At 45.0% G+C, this 26,968-nt stretch overlaps 1 protein-coding gene across 10 annotated transcripts in view; it reads left to right on the top strand.

The window, feature by feature from the left end:
- The window catches only part of specc1 (sperm antigen with calponin homology and coiled-coil domains 1), a 182,792-nt gene that overhangs the window by 95,153 nt on the left and 60,671 nt on the right, over positions 1-26,968 (top strand). For 7 of the 10 annotated variants that reach the window (XM_052457000.1, XM_035780264.2, XM_052456999.1 and 4 more), the window contains one exon: positions 21,714-23,269. In XM_052457000.1, the coding sequence (XP_052312960.1) occupies positions 21,714-23,269 (1,556 nt within the window). Of the gene's footprint in view, positions 1-16,223; positions 16,475-21,425; positions 21,539-21,713; positions 23,270-26,968 lie in introns of those variants that run through there. The other 3 variants (XM_052457005.1, XM_052457004.1, XM_052457006.1) reach the window with 2 other exon arrangements.

The raw sequence follows: 26,968 nt of genomic DNA, 5'->3' as shown, positions 1-26,968 counted from the left end.
TTCAAATACTATTCATAATAATTGTAAATATGTTATCTGTGTTTGATTGACCTTACCTGGCTTAATGGATCAATAAAATAGTGCCAAATATCTGCAAACCCTACCCATCTGGTGCTCCAGGACAACAAGATTTCAAATAGTATTTGAACCCAGGTCTGGAAGTATCACCAGTGAGGCTTTCCAGTTTCCACCACTGCAGTTACCAGGGAGCAGCCAGTACAGGACTGTAAACACAGAGCTATTCTATGTGTTCTGTGTTTGCAAAGCAAGGTGTGTTTAAATGTCCTGTTTCTGTGTGATGAAACATGGGCTCATACCCAGTAGGGGAGAGTGGGGTAAGTCGAGCCAAAGGGGTAAGTTGAGCCACCTTTGTTTCCAGGAAACCATACACAAGATGAATAATTTTACCAAATATTTAGGAAGAGGTCATCATTTCATGGAATCTGTGAAAGAAGAAACCACATGGAAAAAGTGGTGAGCCAACTCAAATCAAGGTCGCGACAATTGCAGTGAGGTCGAGTGATCTAATTAACATCCTGCATCTGTATACATCAGTTGGGCAAATTGAAGTGTTTTCTACCCAGGTGTAATGTAAGGCATTATTACTGGGATAACAGGGCCTGACCTTCTAGGAGTTCCTCTGTCCAGTGTCTGTGAGTGTCTGTGTTATTTTGCCCATCTTAATCATTTATTTGTATTGGCCAGTCTCAGTTATGGCTTTTTCTTTGCAACTCTGCCTAGAAGGCCAGCATCCCGGAGTCGCCTCTTCACTGTTGACATTGAGACTGGTGTTTTGCAGATACTATTTAATGAAGCTGCCAGTTGAGAACTTGTGAGGTGTCTGTTTCTCAAACTAGGCACTCTAATGTACTTGTCCGCTTGCTCAGTTGTGCACTTTCTATTCTGGTTAGAGCCAGTTTGCACTGTTCTGTGAAGGTAGTAGTACACAGCGTTATATGATACCTCCAGTTTCTTGACAATTGCTCGCATGGAATAGCCTTCATTTCTCAGAACAAGAATAGACTGACGAGTTTCAGAAGAAAGTTCTTTGTTTCTAGCCATTTTGAGCCTGTAATCGAACCCACAAATGCTGATGCTCCAGATACTCAACTAGTCTAAAGAAGGCCAGTTGTATTGCTTCTTTAATTAGAACAACAGTTTTCACCTGTGCTAACATAATTGCAAAAGGGTTTTCTAATGATCAATTAGCCTTTTAAAATGATCAACTTCGATTAGCTAACACTACGTGCCATTGGAACACAGGAGTGATGGTTGCTGATAATGGGCCTCTGTACCCCTATGTCGATATTCCATTTTTTTCCAGCTACAATAGTCATTTACAACATTAACAATGTCTACGCTCCATTTCTGATCAATTTGATGTTCTTTTAATGGACAAAATATGTACTTTTCTTACATGTTGCATTTATATTTTTGTTCAGTGTAGATCAATAGGAGGGAAAAACTCAAGAGGGAAAAATAACTATAACTGCCATGGTACGATATAGAGATCATAACACACCCACATCGAATCAAGAAGATGCCAATCAAATTTTTTCTTAACAAGCAGCAGGAAAACACATGCGGAATTTGTGAGTTCAGCCCCCCTTTAAGTTGTTTGTCTCATCTCTTGATAAACATTTAATTTCAAAGACCCCCTGTTAGCAACATATGCCGATATCCTCACTACTGTACAATGTAATTAGTTTGACTTTTGGTCATCTGGGGAAAGGGTGGGGAAGGGAGGTGAACAAGTCTTTTTCTCAATAATACCTTCTTAGTCCTCTGTGTGGAAATCTCTCTGCCATTCTCAGCTTAATCCAAAACCCATAAATATATTAGGGATTCCAGGGATTGTTCCAGGAAAAATAATATCCAAATAATTTCCAAAATCATGTAGGATGTGTATTTGGATCATGAGAGAAATGTAAAAGTCAAGGATAAAAGGTCAACCCCTCTAGTTTATATTTGAAATAGAGAAAGGCTGATGTTTTCAGAGCCTGAGAATGTGTGTGACCGGCATGAGCATCAAATTGAAAGGTTGAGATGTTTTGATTTGTGGATTGATGTTGAAGCCGGAAGAACCGTTGACTAGTTGTCCTCTGGCTGTATCTTGGCTAAAAGTGCTTGATTTCTAAAAATTACCATCTGATGTCAATACTTTTGATTTAACAGATAGCCAGCCGTCTTAGCTGTAACTGTAGCTGTCCCCTTTAACTCTTTCTGGAGAGAAAAATCTAATCTACTGTGCTCATCCTCTGATGTGAAGTACCGAATGTATGCCTTTGTAGAAAGTGTACCATCCTAAAGCAGAGTTCTGCAGCATGCACATTTAGTTCAGTTTATAACCTCAAAAGGAACATCCTTAACTTTGTAATTGAATGTAAATGTTGTAAATTACTCTTACTGCTGCTTTCCAACTCCCCTCAGCAAAGCACATCATGCTATTTCCATGGTGCCGCATTTCAACAGTGACAGTGCACACTTGCAGGTGAGATACGTTTCCACTTCTCAGCAGTGTTTGATGAATGATATACCACCTGCTGACAGTAGACTCACTCACTACCCATAATGACTTGGACACAGGAATACATGAGTATGGGCTATTTCACTTTTGCTTACAGTAGAGGTTGTTGTGAATACTAGCCAGGGATCTATACCTCTACTCCTCCTTCCTTCCCTAGAGCTAGTCTGCTCTTGGTGTTTTTGGACTTGTTTCCAGCACAGCAAGAGCTCCCCTTGTCTGTGTAATCAAGTAATGTTTTTTCTATATGCTGCGTACAGAGAATTTCCGAACCATCACAACTCAAAATGTCACCCTCTGTGAGTCAGCTTTTTAATCACATACTGTACATACGGTAACTCTACTTATTTTCCTCCACTCCATTAAGCAATTTACATTCTCCATTTAGCCCAGCCAAAACCCATCCATTCTGCCCTCCCTCTCCCCTGCATCTCTCCTTATTTATATGCAGGATTATTGGCCGGCCCCAAGAGGGGAAATATAATCTCAGCCAATGTGGTGGCCGATTCCATCCACTCTCTGTCTCTCCACACTGACCCTACTACTTATCCCTCACAGCCAGACATGCCCAACGGTCTCCCTTCCTCCATTCTTTCAGCAAATTAGTTCACATAAATATTGTCAGACTGGCAAACAGAATTGAAAAAGCCTCTGAAACTCTTTAAAAGGCTCTAATGCTCTCTCAAAGGAATGTGTTACTCAACTCAAAAATGTTGATTGTACTGTTCATACAGTATGGCCTTTATGCTATAGCTTATAGGTACTGCACATATTATACAACTACTGTACTATCTATATACTCCTGAAGGCCAGCATTGTGGCCAGATTTGACTATCATAGTAAAATATTTTCAGTCTTGTTTGGTTCTTGAAAAGCAAACTGTCCGGCCCATGGTCTGGCAGGGATGTGGTGGATCACTGCTGAAGATGAAGAGTGGGGATCTGAGCCCATTGGTTATTATCACTGGTCAAAATCTCTGGTGGGAAGGTTATGGTACTATGGTAATAATCCCTCTATAGACATGATGGCAGCATGTAAGATGTACAGGAGTAAAGATATTAAGATATAATCACAAAGAACAAGGGAAAGGTTTGTTGGGTTTGAGGATCAGATACTGGACTTTTCCCAGCTACAGATATAATATATCCAGTCGATTCCCCAATGCAATAATTTCCTAAACTCAATAGTCTGGAAAGCCCATACAAAGCCAGACAAAGACCCTATACTTTTATACACTATTTCTAAACCAGCCCCAAAGCGCACACTCGCAAAGCACTAACGTTATGTGTTGCTGCTGCTGCTGCTGCTGCTGCTGCTGCTGCTTACCCTCCATGGTCCTAGCAACTGTCTGTGTATCCAGATCATTACCTGATTTACACCACCCCCCGATCACCAGCAAATGCAATTGCACCACTTTTTACACCACAGATTCCTTTTCGTTGACGTGCCACTTTAGTGGTGTACTGTCGTCTATGGGAAATGGGGGGCTTATTGAAATCCTGCATAAATAATGATTGCCTGTTTACTATATTCCCTGCTGCTACAGTAGGACCATAACATGTATCTTGTGACATTGTAGAACATTCTGGGCTCTATATCAGATGTGATCTGCAGATCCGCTCTCTAATGATACTGTACGTCGTCCTCATTATGATGTCATGTCCTGAATCTGACCCAAAGTCTTTGGGACCTGGATCCTTGGGGCCAAGAAATGATGTAGAACCTAAATGCACAGTGTAACTGCATTTAGGCTAGACCTTCTGTCTAACTTTTACTTTCATGAACTCATATTCAGGAACTATTGTGGAATATCTGTCCATTCTTTGGGACCTGAGGCCAAGAGATGAAGTTTTGGCCCGTGTGAATTTAAACCGTCATCTGACTTTCAGGAACCATAGTGGAATATCTGTCCAGTTACTATAGTATTGCAAATAGAGATAGCCTATAATAAGTAGAACACCATTTCAGATTCTATGTTTCTTTAAGTGGTGACTTTGCTAACTTCTGATCGGTGGTATTAATTTCTACTAGAAGAGTTAGGATGATGATAATTGTTGTCTGATGTTTGTGTGATGATGACAGACCTGGTTTTTGTCTGGCTGCTGGCAATATGGAAACAATGGATAAGTCCCAAATATGCAACCCTGTCCATATTATGGCACTCCAGACAGGCTCAATCAAATGCTCAATGTATTATTTGAAAGAGGGTTTGGATGATGGGTTACCTGTACTGTGCCAGTCAGCACGGACATCTGCCTCCCCTGTCCCTGACTGACTGAGTTTGCTATTCCATCCTGGCTGACTGACCATGCTGGTTGACAATTCCATTCGCTGTGTCACAGTAGTGACGCACATGGAAACCCCGCTCTGTGTCTCTCTTCCTCACCAGCGAGAGGAGTGGAATGCCTGTGTGAGCCCAGGGTCTGAGAGATAAGCTCCAGTCTACCCACTCACTCCTCATCCGTGTCCTGTCTAGCCTGGTCACACATCTGTTTGTGCTGTCTTGCCAAATCCTGTGTTGAGTTGGCAAGACAGCATAAACAGATCTGGGACCACCAGGCTATGTCCTGTCTAGTTGCTGCCTGTACAACAGGAAACCCCAGACAGACAGAGAGTGACTGATATTGTTTCTGTCTGACTGCTCTGTACCCCCCACATCCACCTGACTGGAAAACATTAGTTTTGGATGGAAATGGTACGTGTGCGTGGACGCATGTATGTCTGTTTGTTTGCGTGCGTGTGTGTGGCAGGGAAATGAGATTGGGGGGGTTCTTTCCCTCTCAAAGATAATTCCACTGATTGCAGTGAGCTACTGACTGGTATGTCACTGTGTCATCTCAGATGCCAACGGTTGTTCTGACACTTGACCCGCCTGACCAGCCCCAGACACTACTCTGTTATCACTCCTTCTCCTATCCCCCCGTGGCTGTAAATTAAAAACTGGCTGGGCCAGGGGCTGCCTTCCCTTCACAATGCACCCTGTTACTTCTTGGCTACTGGCTTGGCTGGCTGGTAGTGCTGGATGGTGTCCAGAAGCCACTCAGGCACATGTCCCATGACCTGCTGTGATTTTAATCCTAATCTTCATTAAAAAGATAGCTATGAACCAGAGTGCATTATTGTGATGACGTACTCACACCTGAGTACTCTCGGATTATCGGGAGAATGACTGTGTGTTATTAATTAATCAAACAATTACTTAATGTAAACGGAGCAATTACAGGAGGCTATTTCAGCAGGATTCAAGGTGATCAAAAGTGGGGTTACTAACAATGGTTTTCTCTGTGTGGACATGTGATTTCTGGTGCACACCACAAATTCTCCACTGTTGAATCAATTCTGAGAGTGTTAAATGTAACACTATTCCAGTGTCTATACGGGTCCACACTTTTCACTGTATAATTAAAACTTTGCTTAGTGTAATGCTTTATTTGCATATTCCCCAGTGTGCCTTTCAAGTTAATTATAGAGTTACAACCCATGACTGTATTTGTTAGTGACAGAGACAGAGACACATTTTTGGTCCTGTGGCCATCACCAAGTGAGATCCTAAGCGAATATGTTTTCATTCAAATTGAAACTCATGGTTTACAGGCTACATCAGGCCTGCATGTCACATTATGCTTGCTTGCAAAGTGATTTGTAATTTGGGGCGGGGGAATCCAACCAGAGTGGGGATATATAGAAAATATATCAAACATTTTCTTAGCAGTCTGATCCAATAGAAAGGTATCGATACTTGTGTCAAAATAAAAATGGCACTTGATTGATGACATTTAAAGATTTGTACATTACTCAACCAACTTATAGGGTGTCAGAACTGCGGGACAGAGAGCGACAAACCTCTGCTGAAAGGTTATTGTTTTTATCTAGATAGCTCAGGGTGTAGAACCACACAACAGAGGAATCCACAGTATATTGAAATTGCAGCACACTAGTATCGAATCTTGAAAGAACCTATTAAGATTCCCCCTCCCCAAACAATGATTGTAAATTATACATCTCTAGTTTTTATTGGTAATTATTGAATTATGGATCCACATTTTTTTATGCATTTAATTCGGAAAGTATTCAGACCCCTTACATTTTGTTACATTACAGCCTTATTCTAAAATGTGTTACATTTTTTCCTCATCAATCTACACACAATACCCCATAATGACAACACAAACACTGTTTTTTAGAAACCTGAAATATCACATTTACAAAAGTATTCATACCCTTTACTCAGTACTTTGTTGAAGCACCGTTATCAGCGATTACAAATCAAATCAAGTTTTATTTGTCACACATACACATGGTTAGCAGATGTTAGTGCTAGTGTAGCGAAATGCTTGTGCTTCTAGTTCCGGAAATGCAGTAATAACCAACAAGTAATCTAGCTAACAATTCCAAGAGTACTACCTTATAGACAGACACAAGTGTAAGGGGATAAAGAATATGTACATAAAGATATATGAATGAGTGATGGTACAGAGCGGCATAGGCAAGATGGTATTGAGTGCAGTATATACATATGAGATGAGTATGTAAACAAAGTGGCATAGTTAAAGTGGCTAGTGATACATGTATTACATAAGGATGCAGTAGATGATATAGAGTACAGTATATACGTATACATATGACATGAATAATGTAGGGTATGTAAACATTATATTAGGTAGCATTGTTTAAAGTGGCTAGTGATATATTTTACATCGTTTCCCATCAATTCCCATTATTAAAGTGGCTGGAGTTGAGTCAGTGTGTTGGCAACAGCCACTCAATGTTAGTGGTGGCTGTTTAACAGTCTGATGGCCTTGAGATAGAAGCTGTTTTTCAGTCTCTCGGTCCCAGCTTTGATGCACCTGTACTGACCTCGCCTTCTGGATGATAGCGGGGTGAACAGGCAGTGGCTCGGGTGGTTGTTGTCCTTGATGATCTTTATGGCCTTCCTGTAACATCGGGTGGTGTAGGTGTCCTGGAGGGCAGGTAGTTTGCCCCCAGTGATGCGTTGTGCAGACCTCACTACCCTCTGGAGAGACTTACGGTTGTGGGCGGAGCAGTTGCCGTACCAGGCAGTGATACAGCCCGACAGGATGCTCTCGATTGTGCATCTGTAGAAGTTTGTAGAAGAGTGCTTTTGGTGACAAGCCAAATTTCTTCAGCCTCCCGAGGTTGAAGAGGCGCTACTGCGCCTTCTTCACGATGCTGTCTGTGTGGGTGGACCAATTCAGTTTGTCTGTGATGTGTACGCCGAGGAACTTAAAACTTACTACCCTCTCCACTACTGTTCCATCAATGTGGATAGGGGGGTGTTCCCTCTGCTGTTTCCTGAAGTCCACAATCATCTCCTTAGTTTTGTTGACGTTGAGTGTGAGGTTATTTTCCTGACACCACACTCCGAGGGCCCTCACCTCCTCCCTGTAGGCCGTCTCGTCGTTGTTGGTAATCAAGCCTACCACTGTTGTGTCGTCCGCAAACTTGATGATTGAGTTGGAGGCGTGCGTGGCCACGCAGTCGTGGGTGAACAGGGAGTACAGGAGAGGGCTCAGAACGCACCCTTGTGGGGCCCCAGTGTTGAGGATCAGCGGGGTGGAGATGTTGTTGCCTACCCTCACCACCTGGGGGCGGCCCGTCAGGAAGTCCAGTACCCAGTTGCACAGGGCGGGGTCGAGACCCAGGGTCTCGAGCTTGATGACGAGCTTGGAGGGCACGATGGTGTTAAATGCCGAGCTGTAGTCGATGAACAGCATTCTCACATAGGTATTCCTCTTGTCCAGATGGGTTAGGGCAGTGTGCAGTGTGGTTGAGATTGCATCGTCTGTGGACCTATTTGGGCGGTAAGCAAATTGGAGTAGGTCTAGGGTGTCAGGTAGGGTGGAGGTGATATGGTCCTTGACTAGTCTCTCAAAGCACTTCATGATGACGGAAGTGAGTGCTACGGGGCGGTAGTCGTTTAGCTCAGTTATCTTAGCTTTCTTGGGAACAGGAACAATGGTGGTCCTCTTGAAGCATGTGGGAACAACAGACTGGGATAGGGATTGATTGAATATGTCCGTAAACACACCAGCCAGCTGGTCTGCGCATGCTCTGAGGGCGCGGCTGGGGATGCCGTCTGGGCCTGCAGCCTTGCGAGGGTTGACACGTTTAAATGTTTTCCTCACGTCGGCTACAGTGAAGGAGAGTCCGCATGTTTTAGTTGCGGGCAGTGTCAGTGGCACTGTATTGTCCTCAAAGCGGGCAAAAAAGTTATTTAGTCTGCCTGGGAGCAAGACATCCTGGTCCATGACGGTTCTGGTTTTCGTTTTGTAATCCGTGATTGACTGTAGACCCTGCCACATACCTCTCGTGTCTTAGTCGTTGAATTGTGACTCTACTTTGTCTCTATACTGACGCTTAGCTTGTTTGATTGCCTTGCGGAGGGAATAGTTACACTGTTTGTATTCGGTCATGTTTCCAGTCACCTTGCCCTGATTAAAAGCAGTGGTTCGCGCTTTCAGTTTCACGCGAATGCTGCCATCAATCCACGGTTTCTGGTTTGGGAATGTTTTAATCGTTGCTATGGGAACGACATCTTCAACGCACGTTCTAATGAACTCGCTCACCGAATCAGTGTATTCGTCAATGTTGTTGTCTGACGCAACACCTCAAATCTTCTTGGGTATGAAGCTACAAACTTGGCACACTATATTTGTGGAGTTTCTCCCATTCATCTCTGCAGATACTCTCAAGCTCTGTCAGGTCGGATGGGGAGCTTCGCTGCACATCTGTTTTCAGGTCTCTAGAGATGTTCGATTGGGTTCAAGACCAGGCTCTGGCTGGGCCACTCAAGGACATTCAGAGACTTGTCCTGAAGCCACTCCTGCGTTGTCTTGGCTGTGTGCATAGGGTCTTTGTCCTGTTGGAAGGTGAACCTTCACCCCAGTCCGAGGTCCTGAGCTCTCTGTAGGTTTTCATCAAGGATGTCTCTGTACTTTGCTCAGTTCATCTTTCCATCGATTCTGACTAGTCTCCCAGTCCCTGCCGATGAAAAACATCCCCACAGCATGATGCTACCACCATGCTTCACCGTAGGGGATGGTGCCAGGTTTTCTCCAGACGTGATCATTGGCATTCAGGCCAAAGAGTGCAATCTTGGTTTCAGCAGACCAGAGAATCTTGTTTCTCATGGTCTGAGAGTCCTTTAGGTACCTTTTGGCAAACTCCCAGCGGGCATTCATGTGCCTTTTACTGAGGTGTGGCTTCCATCTGGCCACTCTATCATAAAGCCCTGATTGGTAGAGTGCTGCAGAGATGGTTGCCCTTCTGGAAAGTTTCCCCCTCTCCACAGAGGAGCTCTGTCAGAGTTACCATCGGGTTCTTGGTCATCTCTCTGATCAAGGCCATTCCCCCTGATTTCTCAGTTTGTCCGGGCATTCAGCTCTCAGAAGAGTCTTGGTGGTTCCAAACTTCTTCCATTTAAGAATGATGGGGATCTTGGGGATCTTCAATGCTTCAGAAATGTTTTGGTACCCTTCCCCAGATCTGTGCCTCGACACATTCCTATCTCGGAGCTCTACGGACAATTCCTTCAACCTCATGGCTTGGTTTTTGCTCTGATATGCACTGTCAACTGTAGGACCTTATATAGACAGGTGTGTGCCTTTCCAAATCATGTCCAACCAATTTAATTTACCACAGGTGGACTCCAATCAAGATGTAGAAACATCTCAAGTATGATCAATGGAACAGGAAGCACCTGAGCTCAATTTCAAGTCTAATAGCAAAGGGTCTGAATACTTATGTAAAATAGGTATTTCTGTTTTTTATTTGTAATACATTTGCAAAAATTTCTAAAAACCTGCTTTTATTTTCATTACAGGGTCTTGTGTAGATTGATGAGCAAAACAATTAATTTAATACATTTTAGAACAGGGCTGTAACGTAACAAAATGTGGAAAAAGTCAAAGGGTCTGAATACTTTCCGAATGCACTGTATACAGTATCAGTCAAAAATGTGGACACACCTACTCATTCCAGGGTTTTTCTTTATTTTTCCAATTTATACATTGTAGAATAATAGCGAAGACTTCAAAACTATGAAATAGCACATATGGAATCATGTAGTAACCAAAACAAGTTATAAACAAATCTAAATATATTTTGTATTTGAGATTTTTAAAGTAGCCACCCTTTGCCTTGATGACAGCTTTGTACACTCTTTGTTCTCTCAACCAGCTTCATGAGGAATGCTTTTCCAACAGTCGTGAAGGAGCCCACATATGCTGAGCACCTGTTGGCTGCTTTTCCTTAACCCTGCGGTCCAACTCATCCCAAACTTTCTCAATTGGGTTGAGGTCGGGTGATTGTGGAGGCCAGGTCATCTGATGCAGCACTCCCACTTAAACAGCCTGGAGGTGTGTTTTGGGTCATTGTCCTGTTGAAGAACAAATGATAGTCCCCACTAATTGGCCAATCACATCAGATCTGTTCACATCAGATCTTTTTCAGAGCTGATCTGATTAGTCAAAATACTAATTTCTGAAAAAAGATTAGAAATGGACTTGCCTGTCTAAACTCAGCCTTTGAAACACTGGCTACATTGTATTTCTAACTTTGAGCCTAGTTTGTCACGTTCTTCCAAAATCGAACCCAGAAGCAGACCAGGACAAGGAGAGTAGGAAGAAGGTGAGTATTTATTTACAAGTGAATGTGAATGGGTAGATATATCCAGGTGGCGTAGCGGGCAGAGGTGGTGAGTTGATGGGAGTAAATAGGTGGATCCAATGGGGTAGCGGAATCCTCCGACGACCAGGCGGGAATGGGGTAAATGATCCGGGTGAGTAACTGAAGACAGAACAAACGGAGGTAAGTTTAAGGCAAGCAATACGTAAAAAACAACAAAACAAATTCTATCCAACTTGAGGCTGATACTATGGCACAACATACTGTTCATGGCTAACGATCCAGCAGGGAATGGATGTCAGGTCCGGGCTTATGAAGAGGAGAGATGATGATCAGGACCAGGTGAGCAGATAGCTGATGGGATACAGGTGCGGGTAATCAGAACTCCCAACTGGCTACATTGCCCGGCAACCAGACCGGGTGCGTTCCAGGACGCCGGGAAAAACACTCCAGGACAGAACAAAGGCAAAAAACAGACTCAGGAAACGGGATTCGTGACAGTACCCCCCCTCCGACGAACGCCACCGGGTGGACTACCCGGAGCGCCAGGGTGGAGGCGGTAAAAGTCACGAAGCAGGTCATCGTCAAGGATCTGACGCCGAGGAATCTAACTCCTCAGGACCATATCCTTCCCAATCCACTAAATACTGGAACCCTCGACCCCGCCCTCTGGAGTCCATGATGCGGCGCACCGTGTAGACAGGACCACCTCCGATCATCCGAGGAGGACGACGACGAGGAGGGGGCAACAGAGGACTGAGGAGAACCGGCTTGAGGCAGGAGACATGAAAGGTGGGATGTACTCTTAGTGTAGCAGGCAACTTGAGTCGTACCACAACAGGATTAATGATCCTCTCCACTACAAACGGACCAATGAACTTCGGTGACAGTTTCCTCAACTCAGTCCGTAGAGGAAGATCCCGTGTAGCCAACTAAACCCTATCTCCGACGGTATAAGCGGGGGCAGGAATACGGCGCCGATTCGCCTGGATCTGATACCGGTCAGAAACCTTAAGGAGGGCCTTCCTGGCCCGATGCCAGGTGCGGTGGCAACGACGAATGTGGGTCTGGACAGAAGGAACCGAGAGATCCCGCTCCTGAGAAGGAAACAAGGGAGGTTGGTAACCGTACAGGCACTGGAAGGGAGACATCCCAGTGGCAGATGAAGGGAGAGTATTGTGAGCATACTCGACCCAGGGTAATTGAGAGGACCAAGAGGTGGGATCAGAGGAAACAAGACAGCGCAGCGTGGACTCCATTTTCTGGTTGGCTCTCTCCGCCTGACCATTAGATTGGGGGTGAAATCCAGATGTGAGACTGACTGTAGCTCCAATGGCCAAACAGAAGGATTTCCAGACAGCAGAGGTAAACTGAGGACCACGGTCAGAAACAATGTCACAGGGCAACCCGTGGACCCTGAACACCTCCCTAATCAGGATCTCGGACGTCTCAGTGGCAGAAGACAGCTTGGAGAGGGGAACAAAGTGGGCAAACTTGCTGAATCTATCCACAATGGTCAGAGTAAGTCGCTCTGGATAAGAGCGTCTGCTAAATGACTTAAATGTAAATGTAAATGTAATAACCGTGTTACCATCAGAAGAGGGCAACCCCGTGACAAAATCCAGGGCCAGGTGCGACCAAGGTCGCTGGGGAATAGGTAGGGGGTGAAGAAGCCCAGAGCTGGCCCGATTGGTACTCTTATTCTGCGCACAAACAGGACAAGCGGCAACAAACCTCCGGGTATCTTCTCCCATGGCAGGCCACCATAATCGTCTGCGCAATAGCGCCATAGTCCGAGCAACACCAGGGTGACGAGCTATCTTGCTGGCGTGGGACCACTGAAGGACAGCAGAACGAACCGACTCAGGCACGAACAACCGACCGGGTGGACCGTTACCGGGCCCGGGCTGTGTCCGAAGAGCCGCCATCACCTCCTCCTCAATCCGCCATGTAACGGCTCCCACGACAACGTTCTGGGGGAGAATCGTCTCAGTCATGGCCCCACTCTCCTCCGTCTTGGAGAACATCCGGGACAGGGCGTCCGCCTTCCCGTTCTTCGACCCAGGTCGGAACGTCAGGGAAAAATTGAAGCGTCCAAAAAACAAAGCCCACCGGGCCTGACGGGAGTTGAGACGTTTAGCCATTTGCACGTAAGCCAGATTCTTGTGGTCAGTCCAGACCACAAACGGTTGCTCCGCTCCCTCCAACCAGTGACGCCACTCCTCCAAGGCAAGCTTCACAGCGAGAAGCTCCCGGTTACCCACATCGTAGTTTCTTTCAGCTGGAGAAAGACGACAAGAGTAGAGGGCGCAGGGATGGAGTTTACCGTCAGTGGAGCTACGCTGGGACAGGATGGCGCCCACCCCCACATCAGACGCATCCACCTCCACAACGAACTGACGGGAAGTGTCAGGTTGAGAGAGAATCGGGGCGTTGGTGAATCGGCTCTTCAAATCTAGAAATGCTCGGTCTGCCTCACGAGACCAACAGAACGTTCTGGTGCAAGACGTCAGTACAGTTAAAGGGGCGGCCACCCGGCTGTAATCACGGATAAACCTCCGATAAAAATTCGCAAACCCCAGGAATCTCTGGAGCTGCAATCTCGTACCGGGCTGGACCCAATCCCGAACCGCCCGAACCTTCTCTTGGTCCATCTTGATCTCTCCCCTGGAGATGATGTACCCGAGGAAGGACGTTGTGTGGGCGTGAAAATCACACTTCTCAGCCTTCACGAACAGACGGTTCTCCAATAACCGCTGCAGGACCTGCTTGACATGCTGAACGTGGCTAGAAAGCTCCTTCGAGAAGATGAGGATATCATCCAGGTAAACGAACACAAAAATACCAATCATATCTCTCAGAACGTCATTCACCATACTTTGGAACACAGCAGGAGCGTTGGTCAGTCCAAACGGCATCACCTGGTACTCGAAATGTCCCATCGGAGTATTGAACCCAGTCAACCACTCGTCCCCCTCTTTGATCCGAACCAAATGATAAGCATTACGTAAATCAAGCTTCGTAAAAACCGTAGCACCTTGTAAAGAATCAAAAGCCGAGCTCATCAAGGGCAGGGGATACTTGTTCTTGACCGTAATATCATTCAAACCCCGATAATCAATACACGGTCGAAGAGAGCCATCCTTCTTGCTCACAAAAAAAAATCCTGCTCCCAGAGGTGATGACGAGGGCCGAATGAGACCTGCAGCTAGAGACTCCTTGATGTAGGTCTCCAAGGCCTCACGTTCAGGTTGAGAGATACTGTATAACCGTCCCTTGGGAAAGGCAGCTCCAGGAAACAGATTAATCGCACAGTCATAAGGTCGGTGGGGAGGAAGGGACAGAGCCTTCTGTTTACTGAATACTTCACCCAACTCGTGATATGTTTCTGGAACCAGGGACAAATCAGGAGGAGCAGAGTCACTGACCTGACTGGAAACAGCAGGAGAACAGGCAGTCCTAAGGCAGTTAGCATGACAATCAATGCTCCAACTAGTTACCTTACCCGTCACCCAATCAAACGAGGGATTGTGTTCCTTCAGCCAGGGGTAACCAAGAACCAGAGGAACATGGGGCGAGGACAGAATGAAGAAGGAGATAAACTCTGAATGATTCCCCGACAACAACATCTTAACTGGTTCAGTCCTCATAGTGATCCGTGCCAGACTACTGCCGTTCAGAGTGGTTGCTTCAATGGCTTCCGGCAATTGCTCCTTGGAAAGCCCCAGCTGTTCCACCAAGTCGGCATCAATAAAGCTGCCATCGGCACCTGAATCGAAAAAAAGCGTTCATCTCTAAGCTCTGATCCTTATTCATAAGGGTAGCAGGAAAACGGGGTCTGACAGGATCTGTGAGAGGTTGAAACTGGCTCGCTAAAATTCCTCCCAAAACTAGCGAGCCGGGCAGTTTAACGGGCGCTGTGGACAAGCAGAGATGTAATGTCCCGAGCTACCACAGTAGAGACAGCTGTTGGTCTCACGTCTACGTTGGCGCTCCTCCTTAGTTAGCCCGTGTCGCCCCACTTGCATTGGTTCAGGATCTGGTGGCAAGACCCCTCCACTAATCCCGTGTGGGGAATAACGATCAATACGTTCTGGTTCACTTCCTGAACCGAATGGTAACCGAGTTGCTGATTGATTGGATGGGCCCCACTGCTTCTCCCTCCTTCTCTCTCTGACTCTATTATCTACCCGAATAGATAAAGTGACCAAGCTGTCTAGGTCACTAGGCTCTGGATAGGATATCAGCTCGTCCTTGAGTTGCTCTGACAACCCCTGGTAAAAAGCCGCTTGTAGTGACTCTTCATTCCAACCACTCTCCACAGACAATGTCCTGAACTCGATCATAAAGTCTGCCACACTGCGAGCTCCTTGGCGAAGAGTGAACAAACGTTTAGCTGCGTCCTTACCTCGGACTGGATGGTCAGAAAGCTTTCTCATCTCTCCCGTGAACTCCTGGTATGAAGCCATGCAGGTCTCCTGTCGTTCCCAAACGGCTGAAGCCCATTCCAGAGCTCTTCCACGCAGCAGTTCAACAACAAAGGCTATCCTAGCCTTGTCAGTGGCGTAAGAATGGGGCTGCAGATCAAACAATAACCCACACTGCATAAGAAACGAACGGCATCTTCCCAAATCCCCTTCATATTTATCAGGCGTCGGTACCTTGGGTTCACGGAAGGAAACCGCACCAGACACGGCAGGTGAGATGGGTGAAACAGGTGGTGAATGAATCGCCGGCAAACTGAGCTGATCCTGGATTTGTGTCAAGCTAGCAGATAAGTTCTGGATTGAACCCGCTATATCTCCTGTAGCGCCGTCTTGTGTTGTCCCAATGTCTTCCCCTGCTGGGTAATGGCATGGCAAATGGAGTCCAGGTCCGCTGGGTTCATCCTTGGCCGGATCGTTCTGTCACGTTCTTTCAAAATCGAACCCAGAAGCAGACCAGGACAAGGAGAGTAGGAAGAAGGTGAGTATTTATTTACAAGTGAATGTGAATGGGTAGATATATCCAGGTGGCGTAGCGGGCAGCGGTGGTGAGTTGATGGGAGTAAATAGGTGGATCCAATGGGGTAGCGGAATCCTCCGACCACCAGGCGGGAATGGGGTAAATGATCTGGGTGAGTAACTGAAGACAGAACAAACGGAGGTAAGTTTAAGGCAAGCAATACGTAAAAAACAACAAAACAAATTCTATCCAACTTGAGGCTGATACTATGGCACAACATACTGTTCATGGCTAACGATTCGGCAGGGAATGGATGTCAGGTCCGGGCTTATGAAGAGGAGAGATGATGATCAGGACCAGGTGAGCAGATAGCTGATGGGATACAGGTGCGGGTAATCAGAACTCCCAACTGGCTACATTGCCCGGCAACCAGACAGGGTGCGTTCCAGGACGCCGGAAAAAACACTCCAGGACAGAACACAGGCAAAAAACAGACTCGGGAAACGGGATTCGTGACATAGTTGCTTTCAACCACCGACCTCTACTGGACACCTTATTTACCTATTTATTTAGATTTTATTCAATACCTGGACGGTAACTCGGCAGGTAGGGTTGAGGAATACGGAGCAATCAGATACCTTAGGCGCAGAATCGAATCCTGGCTAAATTTGGAAAATAACTTTCTGTGAATCCCCACTATCTGCACATTGTTAAATTGTTGTTCAAATCATTTGTTTAGTTTAGTTTATCCTATCATAATATTTTGTCTTCAGCATCTTAAACAATACCACATATGCAGCTTTATTCTTTTTTTAAAAATTGTGAACCAGGAGTCAAAGAAGGTAAGCAGGATGTGGAATGCAAACCCAACATTCTTACTAACTTTAGTTTATAAAAATTCACACCTATCCATTGCGCCACAACGTTTTGATGAATGCAGGGGTGAAAAGTGTCTGTATAAACATCAAATATAGCCCTACATATATTCCCACTGTAATCAGCCTATACCCAACAGTTTTATGTTTACTGATATTGTATATTCTGTATGATGTCTGTGTCTGTATTCTGTTTGTATGTTGTCTATTGCTGGCAGCACTTTCTCACTAAGACAAATTCCGGTATGTGTAAATGTACTTGCCGTATGAAGGTGATTCTGAAACATGCTGATATTTATTTATTGACCAGCAGATGTCCCTAATGTGCATTGCGTTTAAAGCTTTGAGGAATGAACTGTCTTTCGGCACAATTTGGTGAAAGTCCCATAGGCTTCAGAAAGCCTCAGTTTCCAATCACTAGGGATATCCAACATTTGGACAAACATTCATCCACCTGCAACCTAAAGCATCTAAACTGGAACAACCATTTCAGTAACGGGTGCAATAATTCCAACTAACAGATTGAATTTGTTTAGAAAGATTGTATTTAAATTTGAGTAGCATAAGATTAACTAATCAATCAATTTATTCACATGCAATCTGCATTCAGAATGACTGTCAGGGTTGGGAAGACTAAGATATAGCATTTCCTAAAGCATATAAACAATAATAACCTGCAATAGAGCATGCTGGGCAATATGTTAATGTTGGGCGTGGTTTTGGCTCAACGTTTATTAACACCAATACTGGTGTTCTTTTACACCACTGATTGTTAATTAAACTCTTTGCTGAATTAATTGAACACTTGAATCAACACTAGAAATGTTACACTGAAAAATCAACACTAGTTAACACTAGCCAATTTTTTTGTGTAGAAACATGAATGTTTTAAGTTTAAAGTTTGGGTTAATGACTTTGGCCCGGCCTGTTAAACTTGGCTGCCACTGTCGGCTTTATTTGGCCATCTGCAATCTAAACCCTCTTACTATGGCTTCTCATCCAAAACGACATGATTTGGCCATCAATTCACTATTGTGAAATTATATTTCTTACCATGTGAGAAAAGACATGCTTTCAGCACAAAAACCTCTCTGTTACGAAATGTTATGTATTATAATTTATATTGTTCCTCAACATAAAGGGGCCCTTTATGAGAGAATGCCCATTCTATTTGGCAGTGGTATTTATCTTTCTCTCCAAAGCTTGTGTTTCACATTATTTACACTTTGCTATAAATGACAGTCTCCAGAGGCTGTGGGGGGGAGCATCTCTAAGAGGCATTCAAACCCCCGCCCCCCCAGCTCAGACCCCCTACAGGGGGCTGATTTAGTTCATCCCAGAGCTGCCTGTGTGTGAATGGACCATGAGTTGAGCTGTACGGCATGGAAGACAAAGATAAATTAGGATTGAGGGAACGCTGCAGTCATCCCCCTCCTTGTTTCACTTTCACTCGTGCTCTCTCTTTTACACTCTCTCTCACTTACACTCTCTCTTTTACACTCTCTCCACCTTACACTCTCTCTCCCTCTCTGCCGTTCTCTCTCATCTGTTTCTCCCTCCAACCCCCTCCCTTTCCCTGTTTCAGTAGCCTCTAAAATGGGGAGTTGTCATTGTCTATCAAAGGCTTGGCAAGTCAGACCCAGATAACTTTCGAGTCAGGAAGTGTTTGTCCCAACTGAGGGATTTAAATAGTTTCTCTTGACTATTCATTCACAGCTTGTCTGGTTTGTGCTTTCTTTTAAATTATGAAAAACATGGTGGCTATCATCACTGAGTATAACTTTGTGATCTATGAATATCATGAAAGAAGGCTTGTTGAGAAAAAAGCTGTTGATCAATTAAAAAATGCATGGTTTGAATTATCAGACTGTCAAATGGGCCTTTCTTCTGTGCCTTTTTTAATATCGCTATTTTATATTATTATTCATTATTTTATAACAATGTATATTGTATACATTATTGCTTTGGCAATATTGACACAATGATTTTCATGCCAATAAAGCAGTTTGAATTTGAGAGAGAGAGTTTTAATGTTGTTATTTCTATTATTTATTTTTATAATAACTTTTTTGAATATCACTGTTTTATATTATTATTAATTATTGATGCATTGAACCTGAGAGAGAGTGAGTTCCATTGTGAGGCATCTTTATATGAGATGTGGACAGTCAGACCACATTTGAAAGACTCGTATTTGTTTTCTCTACAGTGCCAGGGAAGCTCAATAAAGCACAACTAATTTCAAATACTATTTGAACCCAGGTCTGGACAGTCTGTGTTCCAGTGTTACTGTTCCAGCCATCCTCCCTTTCGCGGTATTGTATTATAGTGTACTGGAACTGTTCACGTATTAGTTGGCTCGTTTCGCACACAGATTTATGTCATGGCTATGTGCGCAGGGACAAGCTGTAGTGAAGTCATGGTAAAAGGGAGGTGACTACTTAAACGAGGAAAGTAATTTCATACAGTCCATATGGGTTTTATTCAGTTGGACTGGGAAGGATCATTTTAATGTATGTGGGGGCTGTGAGAATCTCACTTCAACTCCAAACATTAGTCATCTTAATGAAAACGGATTGAGCTTAAACACATCCGCCTCTCTCTCATTTCTCTCTCCTTCTATTTCTCTCTACCTTTATTTCTTTCTCTCTCTCTCCCTTTGCTTTTCTTCCCCTATAAGTAATGAGAATAAGAGAATTCGCATGAATATGTCCCATATGACCTATAGGTGTGACCTACTGTATATGCTGTCTTTGTCACGTTCTGTCTGTCTGATTCGGTTTGTACATAAAGTACATGCACCCCCAAACATCTTAATATGTCAATCTGTAATGCATTATGATAAGTCATTTTTAACCTTTCATTCCATCACTGTCTTTGTTCATATACAAGTAGGTGTTAAAATCTTCCATGTGATAATACATAATTTAGGAATGTATGGCCTCATTTTTTCTGTAACGGAGGCATCCACTGTAAAATGTACAGAGAAGTAAGTGATTATAGATTTTTCATGGCAGCCTGGGATCTTGGCAGGCTAGTCTAGTGGGAATTTCACTGGAGTTCACTTGACTGATAGAGAACCAATGCGAAGGTGATTAATGGGAATTTAAATGACTGGCTTTTGCTTGCTCTCACTCATGCTGAGTATTTAGGTTCTTATTTTTAAGCACAGTTTGTCTGAAGGCCAAACCATACTATCTGCAGTCACTCTGTGTGCCAGCCAATCTGACCTGGTATTTTTATAGCTTTTTAATGTTTTACCGGAACTATTTGGCGTTTTATTGTGATTTTTCGCGAATATAAGAATTTACGATAGTGTTATTATTAAAAGAAAGCATTCTAATGGCCTTGCTATATATATAAATGTGGCATTTTAATTTATGATTATATTATCAAAAAAATATTGAATGGAAACTGAGTTCTGAGCTCCTTGTTTTATATAGAATAAGCATATTTGAGTGCTGATAAAGTAAGTTATGTTTCTGTTTCTCTGTGTTTCCGGCCTCATCAGCAACTCTTTATCCACAAAGCCCTACTTTAAGAATGCTAATCCACGCTGTGCCCCTGAGATTGTCTGAGGCTTGGCAGGCACACCCTGCAAAGTGGCCATCAATGGAGAAGTGCTTTAAGAGCCCAGAGGGGTGTACGATTTCCATTCCAAATGAGCCGAGACTCTTTGTTTGTGAGTGTGTGTGTGTGTGTGTGTGTGTGTGTGTGTGTGTGTGTGTGTGTGTGTGTGTGTGTGTGTGTGTGTGTGTGTGTGTGTGTGTTTGTAGGTGTGGATGTGAGCCAACTTGCCAGTGTATCTTGAAAGTTTCTTTCTTTGTGTGTGTGTGTGTGTGTGTGTGTGTGTGTGTGTGTGTGTGTGTGTGTGTGTGTGTGTGTGTGTGTGTGTGTGTGTGTGTGTGTGTGTGTGTGTGTGTGTGTGTGTGTGTGTGTGTGTGTGTGTGTGTGTGTGTGTGTGTGTTGTTTATGGTGTTATACAGTAGCCTACTTTATCTGTTCTTGCCCAGGCTGTGCAGTAGTCTGTGCCCTCTGGGGTTGATAGAAGTCAGTGTAGTGTCACCAACACAGCGCTCTCTTTGTGTCTGTCCACTGATGGTCTGCTTTGTGCTGGAATGTTCCACGTGCCCCAGACCATTGTCATCCCTTGTAACAAGAACCCCCCTGTGTCTGTGTTGCTGTTTGCTGATTATTTCAAAACAAACAAAAAAATGCCTTTCAGACAGCGTCCTGCTCACGCAGGAGATGAATCAGAGAGAGAGAGAGAGAGAGAGAGAGAGAGAGAGAGAGAGAGAGAGAGAGACAGTCAAGCCCTGTGGATCCACTGAAATGTGTTTCAATGGAAAGCCCTAATATAATAATAATAATAATAATAATAATATAATAATAATAATATAATATAATAATAATGCCCTGTGTTTCAATGTCCACAGTAACGCAGACACAGTGTCTACCAACCAGCCATCACAATAAAAAAGGGATATATGAATAGGGTTGAATGATTGACCCCTGATGATAACAATCACAGCATCATAAATAAATAAAGGTAAAATAAAAATATTAACACTGCATCACAACTGAGTGTGAAATTGTTTCTATTGAATCGTGAGGACATTACAGACATTAATCAAATGCATTACCACTTTTACTAGTGGATTTTCATAAAAAATAATAACAAAGAAAGCAGAAGACTGAATGTGTGTTTTGATTATATTTTCCAGGTGTTCAATCAGGATCTAAGAAGTCTGGAATCCCTGCCCCCAGGGAGATCCCCCCCACCATGACCAGAGACCGCGTGTCGCTGAGGGACCAGTTGAGGACCTCCACGAACAAGAAGATGGTCCCCAGCGCCAGCACCTCCAGCCTGGCCACCCTAGCACCCAAGCACCAGCGCGGCTCCACCACCACAAAGCCCAGGATAGATGCTGAGGGCTCGGAGAGAGGCTTCCTGGAGTGCCAGATTAAGGAGCTGCTGGCTGAAGCCAAGGCGAAGGAGTTTGAGATCAGCAAGCTGAGGATGGAGCTGCAGCGCTGCCGGGGGAAAGCCTCATCTTCCTCGCCTCACAACACCCCCTCCACTCTACCTGAGGGTGCCCCCGAGCAGGGCCAAGGCCCATCCCAGCAGGCTACAGACGCCCAGGCCCTGGTTGGAGAGCTGAGGGAGAAGAACGGGAAGTTCCAGAGGGAGCTGGCGGCTCTGAGGGAGGAGAACCAGGTCCTGAAGGAGAAGCTTTTCTCCCTGGAGTCCTCGCCTGCCTCTCCTCTGTCCAACAACACTACCACCACCACCAGCCCCTCCAAGCCCTCCATCAATGGCCTCTCTTTAGACAACAACACCACTCCCCCAGCCAAGTCAGCCATACCCAGCCCACTCAAAACCTCAGTCTCCTCCAGCAGTGACATCACCAAAGGCTCGCCCTCGCCAGACTCCTCAGAGTTTGAGAAGATCCCGTTGCGGTCTGACTCAGTGAGCAGCAGCGATGGGGGCTGTGGTGGTGTGGGGAAGGGTCAGGGTCGCAACCCCTCAGTGGAGAGGCTGACGGAGCAGATACAGAAGATGGAGGAGAGTCAGCACAGCACAGCAGAGGAGCTCCAGGCCACACTACAGGAGCTGGCCGATCAGCAGCAGGTGGTCCAGGAGCTGACGGCTGAGAACGAGCGCTTGGCCCAGGAGAAGGGCCTCCTACAGACGTCGCTGCAGCAGCAAAGGGAGAGGGTGGAGCTGCTGGCCCAGAAGAACGAGGCCCTGGCCGGGAGGCTGCAGGAAGCAACCCAGGCCCAGAGCGGGGACGAGGACCGGGCAGCCGAGCTGGAGCAGCGCTACACTGACCTGGTGCAGAGCTCTCGATTCGAGAGGGAAAAGCTGGTGGACATCCAGCAGCAGCTGACGGGGAGCTTGAGGGCCCTAGAGCAGGAGCACCAGGAGGCCCAGGGGCAGGTGAGGTCCCTCAGAGAAGAGAGGGACGGCCTCCAGTGCCGGGTGGAGACGGAGGAGGAGGCCGGGGGTGAGATGACACGGGCGGCTGAGGAACACAAGGCAGCAGCGGACGCCCTGAGGGTGAAGAACGGACGGCTCAAAGCCCAGGTGGACATAGAGAGGCAGAAGGTTGGGGAACTGAAGGCCATGCAGAGTGCTGCGGACAGCACAGAGCTGCAGAGGCTGCTGAAGGTGGCCCACGCTGAGAGAGACAGACTGGAGGGGGAGGTAACAGGGCTACGGCAGGAGCTGCTACAGGCCCAGACCTACACTGAACACGCCCAGGGACTGCTGTCCAAGGTGGGTGGGATACCAAGCCATATAGAATAGAATAGAGTAGAAACTTTATTGCTCACCAAGGTGGGTGGGATACCAAGCTACAACTTATCCTCTGGCAGTGTGTAGCCCTAAATCGTCCTTTTACCTTCTTCAGTGTAGGCTGTAATTTATGGATCTTGTGGTTTATTATTCTACAGCAGTGGTCACCAACCTTTTCTGAGTCAAGATCACTTTCTGAGTCAAAATGCAAGCCGAGATCTACCGCTCAGATTATATATTTTTTTAATGACACAAGCCACAAATAATAACAACGCAAGCTTATCAAATATGCATTTTATGGCTTATAAAGTGTTCGAGGTCTATTTCTACAGTCTATGGCGCAAGGAAACTGCAGACACGGATCTTGGCTATCTGATTGGCCAGTGGTAGGCCTATACTGTAAGTGCACTTGATTTGCTCTTTGGGCCTGCCGGGAACACTTTGCCTTCCTGGCGGTAGGGCTTCTGGATCGAGTGCACCTACCGTCAACAGCGCAAAACAAGTTAAAAAAAATAGGATCGCAAGTCTTTATCGCTGGGTTTTTTACATAAATGTTTGGTGATCGACTAGGAATGGCTTGGAGATCACGATCGACCAGTTGGTGACAACTGTTTTACAGTATGTACAGGTAACTGCCAAAATAAAGGAAACACCAACATAGTGTCTTAATAGGGTTTTGTACCACCATAAGCCAGAACAGCTTCAATGCACCTTGGCATAGATTCTACACGTTTCTGGAGCTCTATTGAAGGGATGAAACACCATTCTTTCCTGAGAAATTCCCTCATTTGGTGTTTTGTTTTGTTGATAGTTGTGGAAAACGCTGTCTCAGGCACCGCTCCAGAATTTGAGTGTTCAATTGGGTTGAGATCTGGTGACTAAGTGACCATGGCATATGGTTTACATAGTTTTCATGCTCATCAAACCACTTGTGCCCTGTTGATGGGGGCATTATCGTCCTATGGGGAGGGGCATAGCCACGGTTGCCAAAATAATGGCCTGCCCAGCATTTTTATACATGACCCTAAGCATGATGGGATTTTAATTGCTTCATGAACTTAGGATACACAGCTGTGTGGAAGCACCTGCTTTCAATATACTTTGTATCACTCATTTACTCAAGCTTTTCCATTATTTTGACAGTTACCTGTACATTGCATTCGGAAAGTATTCAGACCCCTTGACATTTTCCACATTTTGTTACGTTACAGCCTTATTCTGAAATGTATTAAATTGTATTTTTCCCTCATCAATCTGCACACAATACCCCACAATGACAAAGCAAAAACAGGTTTTTAGATTTTTTTGCAAATTTATAAAAAATGTAAAACTGAAATATCACATTTACATCAGTATTCAGACCCTTTGTTGAAGCAACTTTGGCGGAGATTACAGCCTTGAGTCTTCTTGGGTATGACACTACAAGCTTGGCACACCTGTATTTGGGGAGTTTCTCCCATTCTTCTCTGCAGATCCTCTCAAGCTCTTGTCAGGTTGGATGAGGAGCATCGCTACACAGCTATTTTCAGGTCTCTCCAGAGAGAGTCCGGGCTCTGACCGAGCCAATCAAGGACATTCAGAGACTTGTCCCGAAGCCACTTCTGCTTTGTCTTGGCTGTGTGCTTAGGGTTGTTGTCCTGTTGGAAGGTGAACCTTCGCCCCAGTCTGAGGTCCTGAGCGCTCTGTAGCTGGTTTTCCTCAAGGATCTCTCTGTACTTTTCTCCGTTTATCTTTGCCTCGATCCTGACTAGTCTTCCAGTCCCTGCCGCTGAAAACATCCCCACAGCATGATGCTGCCACCACCATGCTTCACCATAGGGATGGTGCCAGGTTTCCTCCAGACGTGATGCTTGGCATTCAGGCCAAATAGTTCAATCTAGGTTTCATCAGACCAGAGAATCTTGTTTCTCAGGGTCTGAGAGTCCTCTAGGTGCTTTTTGTCAAACTCCAAGCAGGCTGTCGTGCGTTTTACTGAGGAGTGGCTTCCATCTGGCCACTCTATCATAAAGACCTGATTGGTGGAGTGCTGCAGAGATGGTTTTATAATAATAATAATAATAATATATGCCATTTAGCAGACGCTTTTATCCAAAGCGACTTACAGTCATGTGTGCATACATTCTACGTATGGGTGGTCCCGGGAATCGAACCCACTACCCTGGCGTTACAAGCGCCATGCTCTACCAACTGAGCTACAGAAGGACCTTCCTTCTGGAAGGTTCTCCCATCTCTACAGAGGAACTTTTGAGCACTGTCAGAATGACCATTGGGTTCTTGGTCACCTCCCTGACCAAGGCACTTCTCAGTTTGGCCGGGTGTTCAGCTCTAGGACGAGTCTTGGTGGTTCCAAACTTCTTCCATTTAAGAATGATGGACGCCACTGTTCTTGGGGAGCTTCAATGCTGCAGAAATGTGTTTGTACCCTTCCCCAGATTTGTGCCTCGACACAATCCTGTCTTGATTATTCCTTCGACCTCATGGCTTGGTTTTTGCTCTGACATGCACTGTCAACTGTGGGACCTTATATAGACAGGTGTGTGCATTTCCAAATCATGTCCAATCAATTGAATTTACCATAGGTGGACTTCAATCAAGATGTAGAAACATCTCAAGGATGATCATGGGAACAGGATGCCCCTGAGTTCAATTTTGAGTCTCATATCAAAGGGCCTGAATACGTATGTAAATAAGGTATTTCTGTTTTTAATTTGTAATACAGTTGCAAAAATGTCGCTTTGTCTGGGATTGGCAGATGCCAGGAGAACACTACCTGCCCCAATGCATAGTGCCAACTGTAAAGTTTGGAGGAGGAAGAATAATGTTCTGGGGCTGTTTTTCATGGTTCAGGCTTGGCCCCTTAGTTCCAGTGAAGGGAAATCTTCTTATTTTTTTGTCCTAAGACAATTACAGTTTCAAGATACAATACTTGCAAATATGTACAGTTCAATAGGGAGAAAACACAAAAACTAAATTAAATAGCAAAGATATAAACAACAGGATGAATAAGGACAAAACCAAACAAATGAAAAACAAATAGGTTTCAGTATTTACAAATTAAATCGACCTATTCAAATGTCAATCTCAAAGGCTAACAACCCAGAGCCACATAGGAATATAAAAATTAGACAGAGCAGGGCAATCCCATCACCCATCCACAAGACCAAACATAGTTGTTAAATTAGGTTAGGTGAAGGGAAATCTTAACACTACAGCATACAATGACATTTTAGACAATTCTGTGCTTCCAACTTTGTGGAAACAGTTTGGGGAAGGCCCTTTCCTGTTTCAGCATGACAATGCCCCCGTGGGAGGACGCATGGCTCCCGACGTTCGTCTCTCCTGAGTTCGCACAGGAGTTGCAGCGATGGGACAAGACTGTAACTACCAATTGGATATCATGAAATTGGATAAAAGGGGGTATAAAGTACACAAAAAACAACAACAAAAAAAGAAAATGCCCCCGTGCACAAAGTGAGGTTCACACAGATCGGTGTGGAAGAACTTGACTGGCCCTGACCTCACCAAATCAATCACCTTTGGGATGAATTGGAACGCCGACTGCGAGCCAAGCCTAATCGTCCAACATCAGTGCCAGAGCTCACTAATGCTCTTGTGGCTATGAATATGTTAGTAAACCGTTGTATAAAAGTGATAATGCACTCGAAGCCGGTGTTTGGAGGA

Source organism: Oncorhynchus keta, chromosome 11 (genome assembly GCF_023373465.1).
Source record: "Oncorhynchus keta strain PuntledgeMale-10-30-2019 chromosome 11, Oket_V2, whole genome shotgun sequence".
NCBI classification, from domain to species: Eukaryota; Metazoa; Chordata; class Actinopteri; order Salmoniformes; family Salmonidae; genus Oncorhynchus; species Oncorhynchus keta.
Note: the sequence above shows the minus strand (reverse complement) of the source record. Positions and strands in the feature narration are given on the sequence as shown.